The sequence below is a fragment of the Clupea harengus genome, chromosome 5 (genome assembly GCF_900700415.2).
Source record: "Clupea harengus chromosome 5, Ch_v2.0.2, whole genome shotgun sequence".
NCBI lineage: Eukaryota > Metazoa > Chordata > Actinopteri > Clupeiformes > Clupeidae > Clupea > Clupea harengus.
Genome location: NC_045156.1, coordinates 21006838 through 21033089, shown reverse-complemented (window position 1 = coordinate 21033089; position 26252 = coordinate 21006838). Strand labels below are relative to the sequence as shown.

The following is a 26252-nucleotide window of genomic DNA, read 5'->3' as shown; positions in this document are numbered from 1 at the left end:
TGTGTCAGTTGCATCGCCCTCTATGGATGAAATTTCACAAAATCTGGCATGCATCCAAAGAGTATGGTAGAGATGCAGGGTAAGACATTTTGTGGAGTTTGAACATTTACATCACAGGATATTGGCTAGAGATGTTCGAGATGTTTGCTTTGACCATTACTCAACAGGTAGCGCCACTCCACAAATGAATCGTAATGAGCTTGGGAAATGCTTCCTAGAGGCAAGCTTGCCATCAAATTTGAGAATTTACGAACTATTGTCCAAAAAGTGTACATATAGGATATCGTCGACCAAAAATTGGTGGGCAAAAAAAGCAAACCCCTACATCTACATTTAGGAATCAGGAATCAGTAGAACCTGAGAGATTAAGTTCCACAATAGTTAATCAAAATAAATGAAAAAATGGTCTTACAATTAAAGATAAACTTACTTTCTTTTAGTAGTATTATAAAATAAAGCACCCCCATATTATGACGGTCATAATACTATTACAATAGAAAACAACACACCATCAATCTGATCATGAACTAATGAAGATTCCTTAGATTGGGCTATTCCAAATGATCGTATTGTTTTGAATTATAATAAACACCTATGTATGTCAAAATATAGTTATCAAAACCACTTCAGTATCAGTTTATTATGAATGTTGAACACATTCCCAACCTGAAGATTAGTAGGACAGACTACACAGGTTAAAACAGAATAAACATGTCTCTGTGCAAATACAAACAGCAAACCTATACATCATGTTCACAATGTGACTATGTTAATAAATACTTTCTGACCATATTGGGGAAAAGCATGCCAGAATTAGTAAAAATTTAAACATTTGTTTGTTGCCAACGGATAATACAAAAAATTAGAGCGATAATGGAGTCTTAAGCCATCAGAGTGGCCTCATATGTTTTAGTGCTAGTCCTAGACTTACCACAGAGAGAATTTGTCCCCTCCCCTTCAAGCTAAAATTATATGTGCCAACAAGTAAGCCACAAAATGTTAAATGCAATCCATCTGAAGAACTGAAATAGGATATTTCTCCCTCTTTAACACCAAATGGTATAATATAACACCTGTTGAAAATTGAATTGAAAAGTACATTGAAATTAACCGTGCTTGGAAAATGCCTGTTGAGGAGTGACATTTGCGCATGTTTCAAGTCAAATCAATTTCTCAGTGGTTATTAAGAGAACAAGGAAATTGTGGTTGATGATGTGATACTTCCTTTTCGAGAAAAGAAGCATGAAAGTCGTTTGGACAGACAGACAGACAGACAGACAGACAGACAGACAGACAAACAGACAGACGGACAGACGGACAGACGGACAGACAGATAGACAGATAGACAGGGTCGGTGGTTGGGGGGGTGGGGGGGTCGAAGCAGAAAAAGCAAGATCAGGTAATAGACTTCACAGGGCACTCAAGTTTCTTCTTTATTTGTGGTGGAAGAAGCCAGATGATTTCACAGGAGCCGCCATCAGCATGTTTGCTTGGTTCTTGTGGCTGATGTGAATCTTAGGTGGAGAGATTTGGAGAGATATAAATAAACAGAAGATATGTCATATCCCTGTATTAAAACATTTAATCTCAACAGTCATGGAGTATTGTTCAAGATTTTCTTTTTCAAAATCCCTTGGTGCTGAGAAGTCCTTACATTTTGACTATGCTACTTAGATATACTCCAGACAACAGTCTATTTGCTCCTTTCTGACAGGTATGTCATCCTGTGTTTATTCCAGACAGTCTTATTTGTTACTTTTATGCATTAAAGCAATACTATTCAACAATTTGCCTCTTTCTGAGGTATGTTTTTATGATTTTTGGTATTATCTTCAAATTTTGATTGTATATGGTCATGTGAAGGACAGATTAAATGTACCTGTCATTCCCACGGGCCGTTTAGGCTGTGCACTATGTAGCTCTGTGGTCTGGGTCAGAGCACCCCGTGAATATGTCAGAAAAGCTTTCACAGCATGACATCACCCACATTAAAGGCATAATAAGACGCAAGTTAACATGTTAGCGAACTTTTAACTGCCAACTAGGCGGTTGGTAGTGTTTGCATGCTTTTTAGGCAGGTAGCTTGCTAGTTTTAGCCAAAACAACAAAAAAACTCCATAATGCTGCATTAAGCTGTTCCCTTTCAACTCACTGTACTTGGTGGCTGCATCCATGGCTCTCCGTCTATCTGCATGGGCAGAGCTTTCAATGTCCTGTTGGGGAAATCAGAGATGGCCGGAGTCAAAGAGGGCTTAAGATAATCCTACAAAGGCACATCCAAATTGTAGCTGTGAAAGGAGCAGTGGCTGCTAGTCTGCATGAGCACCTGATTGTGAGGTGGGCCGTCTGGGCCAGTCTGCGGCCCATGCTCTTCAGGCCCGAATAGATCTGACCCATCTCCAGAGCTCCCTCCAGCCCAACCACCTCCAGGCGTTTATCACTCAAATCTGGAAAAAACAGGACCGTTTTGAAGTATGTCCAGTATGCCTGTGAGTAGACCGAGTATATGTTCTAATGCATGTAATAGTCTAGCTCAGTGCAACACTGAATCACACCTCTAGACAGAATTAATAAACTGTCAAGGAATAGGGTGAGATGAATGAAGGGTAATTGGAGTATATAACATTGACAGTGGAGTATATAACATGTGCCATAGTAAATGAGGAGCCGTACACTGCGTACTACCTCTGCTCTCTGTTCAGACATATTCTGATTCCAAATGGGACCCTCTATCAAGTCAAAATCAGCTTGTTTTACTGTGGTGACACTAGAGTCCTGCACCTTTGAAAGTGACGTGCGTACGTCTAGAGCCACTCTTTTATGATATACTTCCTGCATACATCTAAAAGACACCTCTTTAGGATATATATTTCATGCGTACCTTGTGAGCTACTCTTCAGAGTGTCATGATCTGTAATGACTTCGGGAACGTTTGTGTCGCTCTCTGCCTCGTCCTTCCGTGATTCCCCCCACAGGTTAGAGCCACCGTGCATGCTGGGAATGTTTAGAACAGCAACACCCTGTAGGTCCAGACTACTCAGGTCCAGTGGAACCCCACAGCACTACCAGGGAAAGAACAGAAAGACAGAGAGATTACTGACTGTCAGGAGGGGGTGGAGTGGGGGGTTAAACCAGTAGGAAGCTTGCAGTGACAGTGTGGTTCAGTACAGCAGAACCACATCATCATCATCATCATCATCATCATTTATTCAGGGAGAATTGACTGAGCACAGGGCTCTTTTTCAGCAATGCCCTGATTGAGGGTACATAATACAGATGAACAATCAATAAACAAACCATAACAAAACAAAACAGACAAGATAAATAAACAAAACACATTATACAACTCAGAAATTAAGTATAAAAAAAATAACATATAGTAAAAAATTAAATAAAATCAGAGAATCATTTAAAACAACAGCACTGAGGCACATCTTTAGCATCTAAAAGGCTCTTAAATTGGTTGACAGATAAATACTTAGTTTCAAGTCCTCTTGAACAGTGTTCCATTTATAGGAAGCAAAGAACTTAAAAGCTATTTTACCTATATTAGTTTTGGTAAGGGGGATTTCAAGGGAGATGAGGCTCTGTGATCGTGTGTTATGACAGATGGATTTTAATTTTAAAAGTGACATAAGATAATTAGGCAGTTTTCCCACTAAGGCTTTACAAACAAATAAAAGACAATGTTTTTCCTTCCTGTCTGCTGGAGGGGACCAACCAACCTTCTTGTATAAGTTACAGTGGTGGGTCCTGAAAGCGTCTCCTGTGACAAAGCGAATAGCACTATGGTATACAGAGTCCAGGTGTTTTAAGGTAGAGGGTGCAGCATACATGTAAACAATGTCACCATAGTCAAGAACTGACAAAATTGTTGATTGCACTATTTCCATTCGGTTTTCAAAAGTAAAACAAGATCTAATTCTATAAAGAGAGACCAGTTTAATTTTAACCTTCTTAGCTAGGTGAAGAACATGTGATTTAAATGACAGCCTATCATCTAGCCAGATACCTAGGTATTTATAGCAAGGAACTTGCTCAATATTAGTTCCAGAATGGGTGCAGATCCTATTGGTGGAGGGGACATTATTTCTACCATTGGAGAAAATCATGAATTTAGTCTTCGACTCATTCAGCATCAATTTGAGGGACTTTAGGGATTCCTGTACACAATCAAAAGCATGTTGAAGGTTTGAAACGGCTTGATCTATAGAGGGCGCTGAGGCATACAAAATTGTATCATCGGCATAAAAATGGGCTTTGCAATGTTCTAGAGCAGGGGTTTTCAACTGGTTTTGTCCCAGGGACCACCATTCTAACTAGAAAGTAATTTGCGGCCCACTGATGTGCCTGCACGCTCGTGCGTGTTTGTAACCGCCGCCGCCACGCCCCCTCCCCCTGCACAGATATTCTGCCTGTAACACTTAAATATGTGAAATAATCAGGGTAGATCACTAACCGCCGTCACCACGCCCCCCCGTGTTCTATCCGTGAAATAGTTTTTGAACCATCTAAGGGAGACATTATCAAATCCCAGGGAGTCCAGTTTGCCAAAAAGTATCTCATGGTTTACTGTATCAAAAGCTTTTGACAGGTCAATAAATAAAGCGGCAAAACATTGTTTTATAATTCTATGTTAACATAATGTTGTAGCATTTAGAAGTGGCAGTCTTTTACCTCAATAGAGAGACAATCCGACAGTTTCTTGCAAGAGGCAGAGATGGTCTCAGATGTGGCCAGTTCGAAATAATACAGCTTGTTTTTTGCTCTTAAAGACAAAAAGAAAACAATCAAACCATTTCTGTGGTGTCTAAAAGATGTTGTCTAGACTTAGTTTAAACTAGCTTTTACTGCCGTTAACCCACACTATAGTATCCTTCAAATTATCCAGTTAAGAGTATTTAGCCCACAACTTGTATCTATGCTGTGATTTCTGTCACTCTTCAGGAGCAAATACTGCGTAATTTTGGGTTGACTTCAACATTTATTTGGAACATCAGCATGACCTAGGACATCAATCCCCCCCATGACCCGATCCTCCATTTAAAAGATGACCAGAGATAAAGAACTGCAGACTTACCTGCTATTGAACTTCTGTGGGTTCTTCTCCCTCAACGCGTGGAATCGATGGGCAATGGATGCATCCTGAACATAGTAATACTGTGTTAATACCATAAAACTATTTTTTTTTGTATGACACCTCTACCAACTGTCAGGGAATTCAAGCATAATCCTCTATCTAGTCTATGTAAACAGAGCATGGGTTCAACTGGTAGAGAAAGTAGCAAATCTTGAGCAGAAATAAAGGAAGTCTATCTGCCTCTTAAAGATAATAATGTACTGTGAAGGAATATTTTGGCATTTCTCATCCAAACCTTCAAAAAAGCTTTTAAAATATCTTAAGAATAGCTTATCTCACTGTGTCTATTCATTCATGACATGACTGCGTTTTCTGGAGTATCTCACCAAAAACATTTTTTGTGACGTTTGAAGATTTGAATGGTAAAATTCTCGGTCCAAATGCAATTGGTGTACCTGCCGCTATACACAAGTACAAATAATAATAAATCATTTAACACTACAGATGTGAAAGAATGCGGAGCTATTCCTTCAAGCATAATGAAACTGTTCTTTTTTTAGAACTGTTTCCTACTGAGGGGCACGGGGGTTTCACTGGCTCACTGGAGCTGCTACATTTGGGAGGACAAAGCGAGTTGTGTCACCTCATTCAGCTCACTGATGTGTTTCTAGACTCCTTCCTCTCACAGGGCCTAAACTCACCACCCCAATAGAGAAGTAGTTGTTGATAATCTCGTAGGGCACGGGGTCTCCTTCCTCCTCAGGGTTGTCGGGGATGACCTGTACACTCCAACGGTCCATGGGAAGCCCAACCCCCCCTTCCACCTCCTTTAGGATATCACTGAGGTCTGACCCTTCATATCCTTCACACACACACACACACACACACACACACACACACACACACACACACACACACACACACACACACACACACACACACACACACACACACACACACACACTCAAACACACACACACACACAGACACAGACAGACTTTTATCAAATCCAGCCTATACCCCTGCAAGACTTAATTGAGTGCAACATCCAGTGGGCAATGAATAGATATTCAAACGACACACACAACCCATGTTCTACAGAAATGTGAGAGACGTGATGTGTCTCACCTCCTCCCCAGCGCAGACAGCGAGCGAGGTCATTGCCTGTGCCAAGGGGCAGCACCGCCACTGGGGGGCACACTGGAAGGTCGGCTTTGTCTGCCAAAAACACACACAACAGTTAAGCATATTGCTGGCTTGGCTGAGGAACATTAATATGTAACTCTCTTCCACATCAACAACATTTGGACATACATACACATGCATTAGATACTAATCTAGAGTACTCTATTTTAATGTGTCTGCAGGTATCACTGGCATTCTGGCATTTTGTGCCGTTGATGATTATGGCAACATTCCTTACCAATAGCGTCTAGGATCCAGCCAACTGTGCCATCACCACCACACACCAAGACTCGGTACTGCTGAACGTTTCGGAAGAAGTGAAGCCTGACAGTCCAGCACACAATAAAATACAGCAATTGATAAATATATAAAAAATAGCAGTACAAATTAGTGTCTGACTTCCACTTGAGCTCAATACTCTGAGGTATAACCAGCATGTGGAGCAAGGATGAACATAACTTTAGGGTAGGGACCACCCTAGGATGCACAGTGCAACCCAATGCACCATATGCTGACTGCTTATATAGGGACTCATATATCAAAATGACATTGTTGGTTTATGCATGCCTCACCCAGGGCTTGGGCCTCCATTGTTGAGGTTGAAGACTTGTCGTGGATTCAAGAGGTACTGCAACTTCCTCATGACCCTTATTTAGTAGAGATAAACAAAAAGCAGAACAACAAGTCATGACTAATGTAACGACTGATATAAATCATTGTGAAACTCTGACTATAATCAAGTATGTCTGTGTGTTAATCATATGCCTTTGTGTGCTGAAACATGGCTTTTCTGTTTCTGTATGCCTTTAATTTTTAAGCGCTGAAGTTTCTATCTCTGTATGTGCGCTTTAAAGCGTACCTTCTGTGTGTACATAAGCGAGGGCTGATAAGAAGAACTGGTAGTCATTCTTTTCTGCCTTGCTGATGCACACGTTGCAGAGAGCATAGCGAGATGACCTCGGACGTGGAGTTAACCCACCATGTGGTTATCTCTGCTGACATAGTGCTTTGGTGTCAAATGCCAAATTTAACCTATATAAACCTTGTGTGATGTGTTTAACTTTGCTTCACTCTCATCTGCCAAGTTGTGGGTGAGCCCGATAAGCTTATTGAATAAAATATACTTATACACAACACCGGAGTCCGAGGTAAACTTGAGTGTGAATTTTCACCTAACAACGACTTTTACTGAACTGAGCAATTATAGTGCTACTTGTTTAGAACACCTTCATATCAACATTAAACATGGTATAGTACCACTACTATATTAATTCTATAAAATCTCTTAAATAAAAAATGCAGAGTGGTTTAAATAGGTCTCAGCCGTTTATCTTCATGGTCTGAAAGGTCAAAACTGGTTAAATTTGACTGAACTTTGAGCACAGTGACAAGGGACAAATCTGAATTGTGTACAACGCCCAAGACATATCTTGCAGGTGAAGCGATATCACTATCTTTAAAGGTTAAAGGGCTTCACCAGTACTCAATAGCACCACAGTCCTCACAAATAACTAATCACTTTGCTACAACACAAACAGGGTTTTATATATACTTTTATAGAAAAAAAGTATATAGAAAGTGTATATAACTGTACTTTGAAACACATCAATGCTGGTGTTGATATTGACAAAATTAGCATTTCTATAAAAGCATGTTATTGGTTGAAAATGGCTCAACACGCCATCTGCCAGGCTGATGCTGATGCTGACTAACAGTCGACGATTTGGGACTTATCCGCGTCATGAAATGGCTACCCACCTCCCCCACTCCCTGCCTGCAGTATGAGTCTCATTTTCATCTGCTAATCAGGACTCATCATTCACAGGAGTTTATGACCTGATGAGTTTATGACTTTTTTTTATAAATGATGCAGTGGGTGTAGTTAGGCTCAGAGCTGGGGGTGAATCCTTTAGTGTGCCGTGTGGAGATTTCATAATTTCTCACCTCTCTCCCTGTTTCCCTCCACTTTTTGGATTAACGAAAACTAGGAGAGGATGAGTTTGTGGTGGAGGAGTGATCTGAAAGAGATAGAGGGTAAATTCATTTTCCTGATGCTTGGAAGTTGGTTAAAAGATGTTAACAAGGCCTGATGTTAAACATAACTGCAGCAGTCAAAGGGGTGTACTAATGTTTCAGCTAGCAAGCCTGGCAAACTAATCAGTGAGCGCCATATGAAGTGTGGAGAGGGAACCTTACGTGTAATTGGGTTCCTTCTGATGTCATATTCATCAGAACGCTCTCCCCACATGAGCTGTAGCCCTCATCCTCCTGACAGACACACAGACACAGACACAGACACACACAAACAAATTTGTCACAAGGTCACTGTTACTTATGTGCCACGTGTAATACAATGATGTTAGAGAAAGCAGTCCCAGATGCAGACACTCATTTAAAAGTATGACACTGTCATGTCTGGGCGTTAATTAATGATCAATAATTAATAATTACCTTGAGAAGGGGGCTGATGCACCATGGGGGCAGGATATGGTCTCTCAGAGGTCCACAGTCACACTCAGAGGAACCCTGAACCGCACACTCATCATGTCGCTACAAAATAAAGCATGTCAGGTCCTGTTCTTCATGTGCATTTAATCTTTCTAAAAAGATCAAGAATCAGAATATACAGTAGCATCAACATAGAAACCCTGTCTCCTTACTATGAGGTGGCACCACGCACAGCGTTTCCCTGCCAGAGTTTTAATCTTCTTTTGGCAAAAGTCACATTTACTAGAGTCACTCTCTGTCCTGATCCAGTCATGAGCGGGGACCTGAGGAGACCATACACAGCCAGAGAAAAACACACACACACACACACACGCACACAAACAAGTACAAGGTGATGTGAGATACAAACCCACAACCCCCCCCCCCCCCAGAAAAAAACAACTTTAATCAGTTCTCCCCTGCAGCCTCACCCCGATCTCAGCCTTGCTCTTGACGTGGGTGCGCACACAGGGGGCAGTGCTCTTGTTGGCACAGCGACTGTGGACTGTGTACTTGCAAACTGTCAGCACAAGAAAGAACAGAACACATTTGAACCATTTCAGTTCACCGTGGACCGACGACAGTCTTCACCGCCTAAATAGTTATTATCGCATACAGTATAACGTAAGCAGGCAAATCATTTTAATTCATTTAAATTAAGTATGATGTAGTAATGTAGCTTGTGTCTGACATAGAGACGTGGCCCTCTGCTGGTGGGAACTCACCACTGCAGCAGAGGCCCTGTTTGCGGAGGCCCATCAGCATTCCATCACACACACAGCAGTAGGTGGGCTTGGTGAAGTTCTTCATCCTCCATGTGTGCTGGCTGTCCTGCTCCGCGATCTGACTCCAAGCCAAACAACATGTGGACACATTATTTTACAGGCTGGCTTGGTGTCAGGTTAGGGGCTTGTGGCTTTCTTTAGAAAAGAGCTGACGCAGCAAATGTCCTGTGGAAACGCTGAGCCAGGGCTTCTGAATTTCAATGCAGCTTTCCGGGTATAAGTCAACACAGCGCATGAGTCACTCAGTGAGTAAACTTGCCTTTAGACCAAGCAGCACTTGGAGAGGAACGTTGTTCATCCCTCCCAGAATCCACTCCTGTTGGGTCACTGTCCCGCTGCTGTCCGCATCTATGGCTGTCATTGTGTCCTCTAGAACCTGGGTATATTACAGTCAACTGTGAGCAACCGTGCACTCACACAAAACAATGAGAGGTCAGAGGTCCTGTTTCTGACCAGTAATGATAAACAGTAAGATGGCCTTTGGAAAAAGATTTTAAAGACACTATGTATTCATAAAGCACTTCCTTCCACAATGAAACATATTCTGAAACAAAACAAGATACTTGGTTGAGAAGTAACTTAAGACAGGCCTTGATGTTAAATAAAATCACTAGTTGATAGAATTTGTGCCACTCTGTCTTCACTGCTCAAGCACAAGAGTTGTTTTTTTTTCAGAGGTGGAAAAAAGTAACTACATTTTGCAAATCTATGAAGAAAAACACCTATATTGAAAAAGCAGAACTCAAATGTGAACTGATAACTTTTGATTGAATATTAAAGGTACAGTTCGCGATTCTGGTCGAAAGGTTGTTGATATTTAAGCTCAATTGCCAGTCAATTTACACCCATCCCTTCTGTGCTCGTAAAGCAATGTGTTGATTGGCTGGAATTGTTTATGGCCTGGTCTGAGCCACTGTTTGTTTCCAATTTCGAGAGCCAGAACTGTGTACGAACACCAGAGTTATTTTGAGCGCACACACAGAAAGGACAGTTTAAGGAGCGTGAGGAGAAATTCGCTGAATTGGATTACAATTGCAGACTGTACCTTTAAATATGAAATTAACTTTTGCAAGAACACTTTTTTTCCAAGTACGGTCGAAGGAAATAAAGCGGTCCTTTACCGGTCTAAGCTCTGTCACTTCCCAACCCAGGTAATCTGCTGCACGCATCATCTGGGTTATTATAGCGTCCACTTCCTGGAGTAATTCACACGTATTTCAGATCAGTGAATCAAATATCAGATAGGATTTGCATATAATTTGCAAAGGTAAATGTACAATCAAAACATTAGCCTTAACTAATTAAGTGCCTTAACTGACCTCCTTTGGAATCTATGCGATTCCAATGAACAGTTCACTGTGTGAATAGTTCACTGAGCAATATGTGTTCACATTATTTGGATGTAGACTATCTACAGACCATCATGTATAGACCATGTATAGTCCATCTACAGATGTTCAGAGTATAAACAAACCATCTGTAATTGGTTACCTCTGTAGGTTACCCAATACGTTTAGATTATAAACAAACCATCTGTAAAGTCTCTGTACGTTACCCAATATGTTTACCACTGAAAGGAATTGGGATATTACTTACTGATTTATCCAGATAGCCATTGCCATCTTTGTCATATAGTTTGAAGGTAACTATAAGAGCAGCGAAAAGAGAAAAGACGCGTCTTTCATAAGTTGCGATTAGTACTACGGCCAAGTTCTATTTTTTCCCACCTAACGTCATATGAAACAGTCATTAACACCATATCAAGACTCACATTCCAGTTTATCCCTCGGCTTGCCCTCTTCCAACACAGAGAAGTAGCAAGACATTGCCTTAAGACAAACATAATCTACAAGAGAGGCACAGAATGGGCAAGACAGACAAAGAATCAGCATCCACTCAATACACAAGGCTATAATATTGCATGATTTATCATATTTCAAATGTTCATTAGCTATTCATCAGCAACTGCTATCAAGACTGTTTAAACTTAATTAAGCCTAAACCTTGGTGGAGGCAATTAATTAACACAGTAATGCATGACAACTTTGGTGGCCTAATGTCTAATGTCCACAGAAGGAACAGAAACTATTCTTGAGGAAGGATTGCAAAAGCTATGTGTCTACAACAGACAGCTTTCATGGCCCAACATGGTTGCTAGATATTTTACCGTCTCTAGGCTTTCCTTTGCACAGCTCAGAGTCCTGGAAATACTGAAAGAGATGTTGACAGAGCTCGGTGGGTAGGTTGTCTGCTTCCAGGTAGCTCTTTAGGAAGAGAGAGAAACCAGTCCTGTCGACATGCTGCAGCAGAATGTGAGTTGGAGGGAACATGAGCCGAGAGGAGAGGAGAGGAGAGGAAGGACAGGAGAAAGGAGAGAGGAAGGAGAAAGGAAAAGTGAAGGTGTGAACAGAGGAGAGAGAGAGAAAACAGAGGAGGAAGAGGAGAACGAGAATAGAGTGTGGGAGAGGGGGGGACACACACACACAACGGACATCAATTGATCAGACACTAAAAACAGCTCACCGAAGCCAGACCTTTCTGTAACAACAGCAATTTCATTAACTTACAGAGATGTTATAATAACTGAGAGAGAACACTATGTTCTAAACCTAATCTGGTGATTCTGCCATGTAATGCCCTTTAGAACATAATGGCAGTTTTATGATAATTACAGGATTTGCCAGAAAATGTTTGATCCAATTTTGTTCAAAGCAAGAGAGCAACAATATGTAATGTACTTACGTCTCCAGACTTATGCTGGACCAGCTTTCCTCCTGCATTGAATTCCTTCACAACATCTTTCACCCTCATGCTGCTGTCTGTTAAGTAAGGCACATGCAAATGCCAATTACTCCATGTTTCAAACAAACAATATGTGGCATCAAATGACTGAAGACAAGCTTGCTGGGGGCACTGCACCTATGATATATTCACAACTAAAATGCCTTGATACGCAAATACCCTACATATCAACATGCAGATGTGAAGTGCCGGCTAGATGAGAGGCGTTACGCCCACACAACGCACAGAGTGCTGTCATTATCACAACACTGCGACAGGAAGGACACTCACACTCCATGTACTGCTGCAGCTGGATGAAATCAACAGGATTCACCTCGGCCCCGCAGGACTCAGCAGCCAAAGAGGTCATCTCTGATGTCCACTCTGACTTAAAGCTAAGAGACACAGAGACAGATAGGGAGAAGAGACCAAGAAAATCAGAAACTGTGAGACAGATAGACAGATAGATAGATTAGACATATACTGGTACAGAGAGAAACAGACATTAGCCTCCTTGCCTATATCCGAGAGTATATAAGGTCATGGAGAAGAAATGTGTGTTACAAACAACTTCAAAAGACAACGTTCCTGTTTGGGAATGGTTCTGAACCTTTCAGCCACATCCTTCAGCCCATGAATGACACAATAGCCTGGAACAAGTTTTTCCCCATTCCAGCGGAACTGTCCTCGGAGTGGAACGTCAATTTGCAGATAACATATACCACATGGTAGATAACACTGCAACAATGTCTACATGAAAACTTCCTTGAAAACCCTCACAGAACCAAGTGACCAAGGCAAACAGTGCTATGCTTCATATCAGAAATCATTAACCCAATTCCAAATCAATATTCATAACAGCAGTATTGAAGGCACACTGGTCTGCACTTAAGTAGTCCATATTTTGTCTCACTAATTTTGATTGACAAGACTCAGAATTTATCATCGAGCAACCATAAACCACAAATGGCAATTATATATGGTTTCCTCCATATGCCAATGGATTTGTTGAGATTTCTAAAAGGAAATTTCTCCTACAGAAATGTGGCCTTATATAGTAGGCTACTGTACAGTGTGAGAGCATGTAGATGACCTGAACTGTGAGGTGGGGTTTCAACCTCACAAGCGGAACAGGTGTGGCCCGCTTTAAGCAGGCCACACATGGTGTCTTTGGTGTATTATGTGACTAATACTGCAGGATTTAAGATGTGGATGTTTTTATCTGATGCTGAACATCAGAAAATAAGAGATACAATTAGGAAAAGATTAAATGAGAGAGATTAAGGTACATCAAAAAAAGATGTATTACTAGAATTTGAGGTTATCTTTTTGGTATTTCCACAGACCACATTGTTTGGTTAAATATAATTTATCTGGGACTAATAAAAATGTCATGCCGATTAGATTTATGGGCCTAAACCTGCATTAGTCATTTATGACTGCACACAAGGCTAAAAGTATTCGCGAAACAAACACATTTGGAATTTCAGATTTCTCCAATCTGTGTATTGCAAAAACAGAAACAAATCCTTTTTATACTGAAAAAGGTTCATTTCTGTGCCAAACCGTCTACGGCTGCTGACTCATAGATTTGGCGAAGATCTGTCAAACTCGATCCAGAATCAGCGGCTGCCTGAGTTATCGTCGTTACGCTTTTGACAGCAATTATTTGAGAAAATAAATATACATTTGTCAAGTCCTACCGTTTTACTACTTACTACAGAGGATCAAGTTACAAAACTAAGAAAGCATGAACTGAAACGCATACGCAACCTCTGAGATCTTATCATCCTGAAGTATGACACCTGATATTTTCCGTGAGCTCTTTGTCAGTGCCCTTTACAAAATGTTATGTATGGATATTAGCCTTACCTCATTAGAGTGAATGTAAAAGCCCAAGAGCAGTAGACCGAGACACTTGCTACAACGGCTATGAGTGAAACCAACCGATTCACAAGTTGAGAAAAACAAGTTCACGATGCCGACTGACACGTCCAAGCCTTACTGAAATCGTCGGTTTCAATCAACCTTCCTCAATTACTGCAACGCTTAGTAGTTTAATGAGTCTTTTCAACAACAACAACTCTCACAAGAGTCAATGAGGCGTTAAGTGACAGCAAAATCAGCTTGCTGCAAACGCTTAGAGATGGCATATGATCGAGCAGAAAACGAAAATACGAGAAAATGTACATTTTCTTTACATGAGTTTCAAATTCAAGATAGGCGAAAAATATGAACTACTTACGGAGACAGTTGTGCTCCGACGTTCAATAGGCTAGTGACATGACCGGCCTAGCCCGAGTGTAGGAGGATTAACCAAGCATTAAATGGGCGGAGAAAAATAGCAGCAGAGGATCGTCACAGTGCAGAAGCGCCCTCCTTGAATCTTATCCAATTCATTTAAGAAGACTTGATTTCATATGCTGTAATGAATTGTGTTGGAAATTTAATGAAAAAGCATGTTGTTTTGAAAAACGGCATAATGTGATTGGTTTGGTCGGAAGTAATGACATAATCCCATGAACATTATGTCCCGGCGCTTTGACGCGGAATAATCGATGCTGGGTGTCTGTTAGCGGTCCATTAACCCACTTTCAGATTCAGACCTCTGTATTTTTCTGTAGTCATCCCAGATAGCAGCTTTTTACACGTCATATTTCAAAGGACTGTGCATTCAAATATGAGCACAAAATGGGACTACATTCACTACTGATGTTTTTCTTTTAATTCTGACGGCACATACAACAATGTAAATCTCGACACTGGTATGTCTGTACATGCACTGCCATCCAAACATTCTTGAGTGACTTTCCTCTAAAACAGAGACCTACTGGCCCATAGGGCTACAGAGAGCAGTGTGGAGAAAGATCAATGTCTTTACAAAAGTATTCTGTAGGTCTATCTGTTAATAGGCCCAATGTTTCTGCTTCAATAGAATTTCATGTACAACACATATGCTGAAAATCCTTCTAAAGATTAGATGAAATACTCCACTAGGTCCACGTTTGGGCCCCGAGTACGAGATCAACACTGGAGCCACCCTCACACAAAAATAATGTCTCAATGCTTAGCACGTACAGATATACTGAACCTCACAAGCTGTGCCGGAGACCAGGAGAGCTTGCGAAAAATAAGTTGGCTTCTCTCTTTAATTGCTGAGCTTTCCACTATGGCTGCAATCCCAGAATTCAATAGGAGGTCTTACTGGCAGGACACACTCAGACCTGAGCTAAGGCCACACAGACCGATCCAATTCTGTGGATCCATCAGTCGCTGTACATCTGGACTGTAGTAATTAACTTAGCCTCTCCTAGTAGAGGTGGATATCAACACATACACACAAGAACACAAATATAATTCATATCGGAGTGTTTACAGGGAATATCTTCTTCAATGGGTACACAGACATTATACAATATTGTATACAATATTCTGTATACAACTTGCAACACTGTCACAGAGCAAAAATACTGAAAGCAATCAGAACACTCAAAGAAAGCAGGAAGATAAGTAAACAAAATCTTGGATGAGTGACTCATCACTTCCTGAGAGCCATTTTAAAAACCCACATTCATTAATCATGCATTAAACATTTACCGTCAAACCATTAGAACACTTAAAATAAAAATAATACATTTTCAAAACCATTAACAAGTTAGCCATTAATAAATCAGACCACTGCAGACCTGAACATTCTACTGCATTTCAGGGAAGTCTAAACTGCTTCACTGTGTATAAAGGTGTGTTAATACATCAAAGCAACACTATTCAACAATTAACCACTTTTTTGAGGAACTGTTTTATTGGCACCTACTTTTGGTATCATCTTCAAATTCCTTATGATAGTCTATGGTCATGTGGGGCACAGATAAACATACCTCTCATCCCCACTAGACGCCCAGGCTAAGCACTACATCGTTTCTGAGTTCCGAAACAGAACACCCTGCGAAAAATGCAAGAATAGCCTTTACAGCACCACGTTGCTAACTCTAAGGCCAAAAGACATCAGTTAGCATGTTAGCAAGCTTATCAGTGCCAACTGGGCTTTTGGTGTGTTCACAAGGTTTTGGGATGTTTTTAGGTAGTGAGCTCGCTAGTTGTAGACCAAAACTCCACAATGTTGCTTTTATATTGCTTAAAACGTTTTGTTTTTGTTGGCTCTTACAATGAACGAGAAGAGGAAGAAATACTTCACTGAAGTTATTACAGTAAATCATTTTGTAAAAAATAAAAGAATGTATTGAAAAATTAAAAATGGAAATTTGATCATTGAACATAAGGACTAAAAGCAGACCAGGTCAAGCTTTGCTGAAGCTGTGTCCAAGGAACTACCATTATAGATTATGCTGCTGAGGAGTTGGCTAAGATGAGTTCTAACTCCTGGGAAAATGCATGCCCCCAACATTGAAAAAAACTTCATAACAAAAATAAGTTCAGCACACCAACTTCCATCCCCACTTTTGGTATACTGTCTAACAATGACCAAGCCTCTATTCTAAAAAAAAATCACAAACCCTTGGATTGCCTTGTCCAATTAACATTGCACATTTTTTTGTGCGAACCACACAAAAACATAGTGAGAAATATGTGAGGTATTCTAATGTTTGCAGTGCCGTATTTGTTGTTAGGAGACAAAGGCTATTTGAGATGAACACGATTATGTTTAACAGCAGCTTCAAATTCTCCAACCCTTTTGCTTTTTTCACAGCACAGAAGTTGTCAGTTGTGTGTCAAAGTACATCAAGAAACCTTAACCAGATACAGAAAAGTTGCAGAGTATGTGTTAGTGATCTGAGGACTTCAGCAACTTCAACCACAAAACACTTCTGCATTTCACACCAGCCTGTTAAACCAATATCTCACCCAATGCAACCTTAACTGTTGACTGTACAGCTCTAGCCTATAAGTGGCAAAAGAAAATGAGCATTTACCAGTAGGTCAGTCAGTTTAGCTGAGAAACAGGGTAAACTGCAAATGCCGTTAAGCCACACACTTGCAGCGTAACTACATAATCAACTGAGCGACTAAGGCCACACTGTCCTCCAGTGTCTTCCAACACAGGTTAAACTAATACCCTGCTCAGTTTACCCTCACCATCCAAGGGATGGCTTATATTGCTGTTGCACTCAGACTATAAAATGTCCTCCACTCCGTGAGCAAAGACCATGACAAGCCCAGGCTCAAGGATCATGTCTTCAGCCATGTGTTGGTTCTCACAAGCCAATATCACGACTGCCTGTTTCCCAGGGATGCGCTTTGCCACATAGAGTTCGTAGTAGTGGCGGTTCATCTGCCGCGTTTCCAGCGTGGCCAGTCCACCTGGCCAGTTCCGCTCATGTGCGTTCTCGATTAGGTCAGCAACGATGGATGGAGGGCAGCCGCTATCTAACAGTGAGCGTCTGATGACCGCTTGTAGAACAGCGTCTGGTGTGGAGATCATACCTCCCCATCGGGTCACACGGGCCGGCTGCAATGAACCTACCCACCTGCAGGGGGCAGTGTTAAAAGAGAACAAGTCATTTTAACAATAAGGTCACTACACAAGGGTCAAAGAGTATTAGATGGGAGCAGGGGAAATTACACATTAAACATATATTGTAAGTTATTGTAGAATTTAGGTTTTTTCCAAGTTCAATTTATTTTGCTAGTATAAGATTAGCCAAATACTTTAATGTTGAATTGAATACTCAGAACCTGAGAAGCTGAACAGCACCTTAAAACTTTCCCCCTCACTCGAAAACAGGTGTGATACTCACTCTAGAATCTCATTGTACTCAATGGTCTCCTCCAGGTTCTGTAAGCTAGGGTTTGTCGTGCGAAGGGCTCGCATGTAGGCCTTCAGTAACCGGATATCACGTTTCTAAAACATAACCATAAAAATCCTGATTTAGGAGCAAGGACACAAAATACACATTTCCAGCTGGACTGTGTGAGGGTCAGATGCTCCCCACCTATTATATACTACCTTCCTTCAAGTAATGTTTCTTGGCTTTCCTGGTTTTAGAAATGCCATTTATGGTTGAAGTTGTTCTATAACTACCTGCCCTATAACCTAGTATTTAATAGTAATGTTGCACTGCTAATCCATTATAAAAAGATGATTTGCCCTGCAGTACAGGCCATGGACCAGACCTGTTCAGTCAGTTGATGTTTCTGTTCCGCTGCCATTTTCTCAAGGTCTGCGATCCTCCCTTGCTGCTGCTGGACCAAAGAGCGCAAATGTCCCACGCAGTTGTGTTGGGCCTCCTCATCCTTGGGTATTTCCAGCCTGCAAAAAGATCATGGAAAGAAGACGGATTACATATGAGAACTAAATGGGGCGGATCTCTTTTGAAAGCAGGAAACAAAGCAGAGCTTCCATCAGACACGATAACTCTGTGTTGTCTTGACGAGGGCTTGATCTTTTAAACAGACTGCCAAATGACATTAATTACTAATATTGATCTTCTTGTCAATGTCAATACCAGCATACAGAGTTAGGCTGAGTCCATGTCTGGGGGAACCAAGAGGGAAGTAGTTGAGGATCTGGTCACTAACCTACTTCAAACATGAAACGCTACTTACCCACAGCCTCGCTCGCACATGACTGGTCTCTTGGGGTTGTGTTCGCACTCCCTGAGATGCCCCCGCAGCTGGCTGAGACGCAGCACGGCTGTGCAGCCAAAGGCACTGTTGTCACAGGTCAGCAGCAGCTTGGACAGCATGTTGCGCATGATGCGTGGCACGGGCCGCAGGTGAGCCAGCGTGACCTGGGAGCGATCCACTGGGCAGGTGCTCTGCTGGCAGATCCACTGAGTGATGCAGGCATTGCAGAAGGCGTGCTCGCAGTCTGAGGCCTGCAGAGGGTGACACCAGAGTCAGGCATTTCTGTGATGTTTCAGCAACATCAACAGTTTTTTTCCCCCGTTTCTTTTTAAACGCAAGGTCTCCACAGAAAACCTGCAGTAGAAGCATCCCTAGGTTGCAGCTCCTGTTATTCTAGGTGACTAAGCCTGTCAGTCCTATATCACTCAGTGTCTTCTTCCAAGCAGTCTGCCACTCAATCATTTGGGCACTGCTGTGCTGCAGTGATCACACCGTGTGGTGTTTCTCACAAACCTGCAGGGATTTATCTTATCTTAGCATTACATCTGTCAATCTGTCAATGCTACCCCTCACAAAGGGCAGAAGGACGCATTTGTACGTAAACACACACACACACACACACACACACACACACACAGAGACACACACAGACACACACAGAGCACAAATGCACACGCATGCGATCCCATACAGACACAAGGTCGGATGAAGTGCGCTGGAGCAGAAAGTCAGTATGCGCGTCTCAGTTTCAGCCCATCTCTGCACAGTGCCCCTCTGTCTCTGGAGGTTTAGAGCATTATTGATTGTAAGTGGTGGCTGATGCCAGAACAGTATATAACACTCAGCATATATACATGTGCACAAACCAACTCTCCTCTTTATTAACCTAAGTGCAGCTATAAAGGGGCCAGACTCCATCCCACTGATTTCCCAGGGAAGTGCGACTGTGCTCTGCAATCAGACTCCTGTATGACTGCCAACCCACTGCGCAAGTTCTCATACTGTTTGAACGAAAGGGATCATGCACACACACTGTTAATGCTCTAAGAATAGCATCAAACTTGATGGAATTCTTGACCTATGCTCATACACACCCGTAAACAAACACATTACCCTGTGCACACAAAATCACAAACATAAACACTCACCTCTCACTCACTTACTTACTCATACCTATCGAACTTCAGATGTTATCACTGTTGAAATATTTCTGAGCAAACAGTTCTTGCATCCGGATAGCCGTTACATGTCTCATCAACCTTCTCAAGGATGACTTAGCCCTGCACTCAAATCTGCAAGGGAAAAGCCATCCCTGTCGGCCACTTCTCATCCTCTTCCTCTCCTTTCCTCTGCAACTCTGCTCTCCCTTCCCTTCCTGTGTCACTGCATCCCTATTAAAAACGACCCGTTTCTCGCTCCTCTCCTTCGCTCTCCCTCTGCATGAGGACTCTACTCATCTGTCAAATGACCCGGTCGTTCTTTTAAAAGCTTTGAGAAGCAGAGCTCTACCCATTATGACCTGAATAACATTACACCCAAGAAAGGGATGAAAAACATCTCTGTGGGACAGAGATACCTACAGCTGGCAGTTGGCTCAAGATATGCTGAGTCACATCATCATCATCACAACCCCCCCCCCTCCCCCGCACAAGCAGGTGTCTGTGTTTAAAGGGGAATTCATTCCATTCTGCTTTATTCACACAGGAGGCATCACAACTCTAAGGAAACAGATAGAATGGCCATATAATAATTAGAGCATTTTAAGTATATCAATATCATCAATGTGTATAATCTTGCTACCCAAAATGATCTTGAAGTACAAATACAATTAAAATAAAGTTCTGCTCAAAATACCAACTATGACTGTCTGTACATGTAAAGCCTGTGTGTTTTGAGTTCCTTTGCACACTGAGATCAGAGGGACATCTGGAAAGGGACATCTGGAAGGGGACAGAGGCAGGGCAGGGAGGTAGAAAGGGGCTATACCTGCACAGGCTCCTCCAGTACGCCACTACAGATAGGGCACAACAGGTCTTCATCTACATGCCCCTCGAAGCGGCTAGTGTCGTAACCCATGGCACATCACTTGGGCTGCCACAGCCTAGGAAGACAGATACCGAACACATTATTATTTGAAAGCAAAGAAAAATCAGGAGATCGTTTACACTGGTGGCGATTTAATGTGACTACGATTTAATGTGTGGACAGTGCATGAGTATATGCAGTCTGATTCCTCTATGGCACAAATGAATTCAGATTCAGCAAAACAGAAGGCAAAGGACATGTAAATATATCTGAAACGTGCCTTACTCTATTCATGGTTTTTAACCTGAATATCAAACACCTTCATTAATGTATGTGTGTGTTCATTTATCTAAAAATCTACCACACATGATTTGTATGCTGTAGTAGTTTTCTGATCTGATGTCAATGTATTTACATTTTCTGAAGGGCCATCACTAATCTTTTCATCATCACCCAAGACACTCCACGTGACTGATGGTACTGATGGTCCAAATGGTATAATACGATGTATCTTTCTCTGTCAAAGATCTACGATATTGACAAGCTCATTTCTGGTAGGCCTAGCGTTACAGCTTCCACAGCATTTATTGTAATGATAAAAACGATCGTCATTTCAATATCGTTTTGAATATAAGTGTTTTTAGAAGAAAAGATACTTCTGTTTCTTTCAAACCTTACTTAACCGCCACAGAAAGGATGACAATAAAGTCAGAGTACAGATAGGGTTAGCCATTTCATATCACGGTTCAAACGTTTGTCACATTATTCCCTGACCTGATAGATCAGCAGAATTAGCTAATACTGGCAGAATTAGCTAATACTGGCAATCTGATTATGCAATTTATGGTCAAAGTTTAAACCATGTCTTACCTTAACTCGTGTAGTTGGTGTTTTTGAGTTAGCCACTGTCTGTATCAAAAATTGCCTCATCTGCATACTTGGAGGCAGTAATTGGTTGTCATAAACAAAGTAGTCGGAGACGGCGCTAAAACCAAATTGCCAGGGAGTCAAGCTCCTTTGTGTATGCTGTTGACATTTAATGTTGACTGAAAATCCAAGCCTCGTAGGCTTTCTTTACTAGCCTGTTTCCAAAGTTATCCCGTTATGCGTCTATCCTTCCTGTTTGCTTAACACTTATGCACACGTCCCTAAACACATGATCAGCTTGAACCATTTTGGTTGGGTAATACCTTTGATGGACATTTGGTTTGACCAGAGGAAGTCTTCTGCCAGATGTTTCCGGTAGTGTAACATTATTTATGCTATGAAAAAAGAATAAACATGATTTCATCAACGCACTGTAAAACAAGAATTACTTTGGATATCTTCCACTAACTGTACGAGTAGGTTAAAATGTACCATTGACCTCAAGGAAGTGAGTGTATTTTTACTCTTACGATTGAACGTTTTAGCTAGATAAATTGCTTCAGCTCTTTGCACAGCAATTGGTGCTAGCCTGCTTTCTGCCTAGCTAGCTAACAGGTTCCAATCGCTAGCATAGTAGTGAATGCAAACGTTACTAGGTAATTCAAACCCAGTTTGCAAACATCAGCCTATGACATGAAAGGTGCACGGGTATTCCCGAACATGTTAGAATGCTATCACCAATATAATTTTTGTTTTACTATTAACGGGTATCAAAATACGAATACGATATTCAAATATGTGTAGCTAACCAGCAATTTGACATTGCCAATAGCATTTGCTAGCTATGTCAAAACAAATTGAACTAGTTAGCAGCTAAGCCAGTTGTCCTGATGTACAAGCAAGTCAGTTCTGTCAAAGTTGTACTATTTGAATGCGTTGCTTGGCAGTGACCATTTAATGTGTTGCAACCTTTGAGAAATACTGTTTCCCTTATTTTTCGAAGGTTTGGCGGGAACTTGACCACAACCTCTGTCATCTCTAGAACTTAAATGTTGTTCTGCAAACATGACAACCGAGACCTTCGTCAAAGACATCAAGCCAGGACTAAAAAACCTAAACGTACATTTTATTGTATTGGAAACAGGTACTTGTTTGGGTTGTCGTCTTATGCATATTGTCGCATTTTATTCTTTATTGATTGCTAGGTTCAGTAAATACATTTTTGTTACCATTTTGATTAATTTGCATGCTGTAAGGCATTCACTCTGTGCATGCCGTATGCTCATAAATACTGTGCATAAAGTAGTAAGTAGCAATGTGTTAAAGAGTCACACCTATAATTTTATAGGACGTGTAACCAAAACTAAAGATGGCCATGAAGTGCGTACCTGTAAGGTGGCCGATAAGACAGGCAGCATCAGCATCTCTGTTTGGGATGAGGTGGGAGGACTCATTCAGACAGGCGACATCATCAAACTTACTAAAGGGTGAGAGTAAGACTGTTTCAGAGATTCAATGGTTCAAATGCTGTGCGAAATTTCATCTCAGTCTTTTGTATTGACGTAAGGAGTGATGTGTGTATGTGTGCTTGCTTCCAGCTATGCCTCTATTTTCAAAGGCTGCCTAACGCTCTACACTGGAAGAGGAGGAGAGTTGCAGAAGATTGGAGAGTAAGCTGATTGCATGTGGAATACTTGAAATGCAAAGTGTCAACACAATGCTACACATTGTACACAAAAACAAAATTGCAGTGCAACACAATGTCAACAGAAATGTAGCTATTTTAGAGTTTACACCACTGAAATGATAATAGATTTTACTGCAATTAATTTCATATTGAAAACAAAGAATCTTTCAGAAATCACTATTCTTTTGAAATATATATGTAATTTGACTGAATTTACAAAAATGTCTTGTCACATTAAGATATACCGTGCATATATAATTTGAAATTCTCAGTAGGTCAGAGGGTCATGAACAGCCATTGTCCAGTTACATCGGAAAGGGTTTTAACAACGTGACATGATTTGTACTCAAACTATGGCCTGAGGTCGGTAACATGCACCTGGGCTATTGCAGGTTCTGTATGGTTTACTCAGAGGTGCCAAACTTCAGCGAACCTAATCCTGAGTACCTTGCCCAAAACAACAAAGTGGTAAGAGAGATCATTCCTGTGTTCCTTTTCATCTGTCCTTATCATGGTTTCACTTCTTGTGTGGATGATCTAAAGCTTTACTCTAATGTGTACAGTTCAGTGTTAGCTAAGTGTAGCCATCCGTGTCATTGTTCAAAGTTGCTCTTTTCACCAGGGCTTAAATGACAATGGGAACAACAGTGGGAACAACAGTGGAACCAACAGTGGGAACAACAGTGGGAACAACAGTGGAACCAACAGTGGAACCAACAGTGGAACCAACAGTGGGAACAACAGTGGAACCAACAGTGGGAACAACAGTGGAACCAACAGTGGAACCAACAGTGGAACCAACAGTGGAACCTCTGCTGCCCCCAGTGGTGAGTCTGTTTGCATCTGAATGATCCTGTATTGGTTGCTTCATCATTGCGCTGTGAAATTCATGTTGTAAGTTGTGCTTAACCAACCTCCTGATGAACAGGGCTCACCACAGACAGCTGAGACACTTTACAATGTTCAGATTGTTAGGTGTCACATTAGAGTCAACTTTATGGAGCTTGAAGAGGAGAATAAAGGATGCTATTTGATGCTACTGAGAAGACGACAGTTTTTGTATCCCTTCTTAGATACTTTTTAGGTCAGCATCCACCTTCACGTTCTTGTTAAGACAGTTAAGCATTCATTAATATGTAAGATACACAAAAATAATTACAATATTGAAACATGAGAAACACTTAAAAATGTTGTTAATAGTTATGAACAGGTTAATGAATATGCTGTGGTAGGTGGGTTGTCTCAGGCTGCTTTTTTCAACCATTTGTGACTTTTCCCTCTTCTTTAAGGGAATGAGATAGCAAATGGAAATGGAGTAAGTTCTCAAACAGCTGGCAGCTCTACTACCTCCCAGACAGGAAGCCGGGCAGGTGGAACCAATGGTAATAAGGTAGTCAGTGCTGGAGGCAACTCTATCAGCAATGGGAAGGAGACTCGACGCACAGGCAAAAGATGATCATCTTGCTGCACACTCATCACAGCCATAGACTGAGAAATAAAATGGCCACCTCAACAGGTTTTATCTTCAGTTCACCCCATGGATTGGTCTGTGCAAAAGCGCTGCTAAACATGAATGAAAGTTTGGACTACGTACATTTGTGATTAAAATGAAAGCAGATAGCTGTTAAACAGCTTCTAAGATGACCCAACCATTTGTCTGGTTCTCTCCAGTGGTTTGACCTTGGCCTTTGGTTCTGGATATGAGTCACAATTTTGGTTTGCTTAGAGAAAACCTGCAGATGAAGTAGTCAAAGTGTGCTGTGGATCCAGCTATCTCTTCCTCATTCTTTTCCATGGAAAGCATTACATAGGCCACTAAGAAAAAAGCTCATTCTGTAGCGAAAAGTAAAAGTCATTGAAGGTACAGGTTTTCTCGTTGGAGTGAGATGTCCTTCCTTTGTATATTTACCCAAACATGTTGTAATGTATTTACACTGTCCGTAACAGATACATATTCAGTATGATTCTTTTTCTGTTGTATGAACTACCTGCTGATGCCAGGAAAGAGTGTAATGTGTATATTGTAAACAGTGAGAATGGTACATCCATGTCATATATCTGAAAATACATGCAAATGTAAATATTAATTTCTTTGATATGAGTTCTAGGGGGATTTCCTTCTGGGGAATATCCTACTCTATGATTTGAGGAAAGGACCCCAGAAATAATTGACTTTACAAAACTGCATACCAGTTTATTTTTATAACCTGTTTCAAAATATGTTTTGTCATTTGTGAAATTTGATCAAATAGTAATTATATCTGTGTAAAATACAAACCATTTTCAGCTGAAATTGAATGTGAATATGTCTGTCTGTTATAGGGAATATGTAGTATTTGCCAGAATAATGTCAACATATTTTATATTAGACTCCTTTAAATGTGTAAAGAATATAGTTCTGCATATAGTAGAAAACCATGAGATCGATCTGTTTCGGACTAAATTATGCGGCCAAGTTAATTGGTTGCTAGTGTGAAAGCAAAAGAACAACATGATTTATTATTTTACTAAAGATTATCTTAAACACATATTTTCTTCATTCACTGTGGAATAATATCTTTGCCTTGTTTAGATTGTGTTTGATCTTTGCAACTAATAGATCTAACTAGCCTGGCTAATCATGGCTTCCGCCTAATAAATTAAACTAATAAATAAGAGCACTTAAAGACAAATCAGACAGCTTACAGCAAAATCAAGGCATTCATTTGATGTCTGTGTAGTGTGAAATATACACAGCAACCCACAGCAACCCCCTTGAACTAAACTAACT

General features: G+C 41.0%; 3 protein-coding genes and 1 long non-coding RNA gene across 5 annotated transcripts; 2 read left to right on the top strand and 2 right to left on the bottom strand.

Annotated features, from left to right (window-relative positions):
• Positions 1-607: 607 nt before the first annotated feature.
• dgkab (diacylglycerol kinase, alpha b) lies at positions 608-14671 on the bottom strand. Of its 2 annotated transcripts, none has more exons than XM_012824922.2 (24): positions 14564-14671; positions 12610-12713; positions 12280-12356; positions 11705-11837; positions 11309-11383; positions 11134-11183; positions 10659-10733; positions 9797-9913; positions 9478-9595; positions 9184-9272; positions 8926-9036; positions 8717-8815; positions 8462-8533; positions 8210-8283; positions 6838-6912; positions 6504-6589; positions 6209-6298; positions 5782-5942; positions 5081-5145; positions 4678-4768; positions 2882-3062; positions 2327-2447; positions 2153-2213; positions 608-1514 (listed from the first exon to the last, which is right to left on the bottom strand). In XM_012824922.2, exons 2-24 carry the CDS (start codon positions 12686-12688, stop codon positions 1434-1436), a joined length of 2181 nt encoding a protein of 726 aa, XP_012680376.2. In that variant the 5' UTR covers positions 12689-12713; positions 14564-14671; the 3' UTR covers positions 608-1433. The 2 variants fall into 2 exon arrangements, with proteins under 2 accessions (XP_012680376.2, XP_031423910.1); XM_031568050.2 differs by lacking the exon at positions 14564-14671 and adding an exon at positions 14191-14539.
• Positions 14672-15020: 349 nt separating this feature from the next.
• Positions 15021-22076, bottom strand: LOC105897930 (E3 ubiquitin-protein ligase NRDP1). Its single transcript, XM_012824924.3, has 6 exons — positions 21799-22076; positions 20890-21004; positions 18883-19154; positions 18451-18586; positions 18075-18178; positions 15021-17804 (listed from the first exon to the last, which is right to left on the bottom strand). Exons 2-6 carry the CDS (start codon positions 20977-20979, stop codon positions 17450-17452), a joined length of 957 nt encoding a protein of 318 aa, XP_012680378.1. The 5' UTR covers positions 20980-21004; positions 21799-22076; the 3' UTR covers positions 15021-17449.
• A 60-nt stretch (positions 22077-22136) lies between these two features.
• nabp2 (nucleic acid binding protein 2) lies at positions 22137-24212 on the top strand (the record flags this gene model as incomplete). The annotated part of the gene is made up of 6 exons (XM_031567184.1): positions 22137-22303; positions 22799-22939; positions 23144-23282; positions 23394-23465; positions 23875-23950; positions 24105-24212. Coding segments are annotated over exons 2-6 (474 nt in total), but the record flags the coding sequence as incomplete, so codon positions are not given.
• A 6-nt stretch (positions 24213-24218) lies between these two features.
• LOC116220537 lies at positions 24219-26008 on the top strand. Its single transcript, XR_004163729.1, has 2 exons — positions 24219-24309; positions 24772-26008. It is a non-coding gene; the product is annotated as an uncharacterized LOC116220537 (long non-coding RNA).
• Positions 26009-26252: the final 244 nt, after the last annotated feature.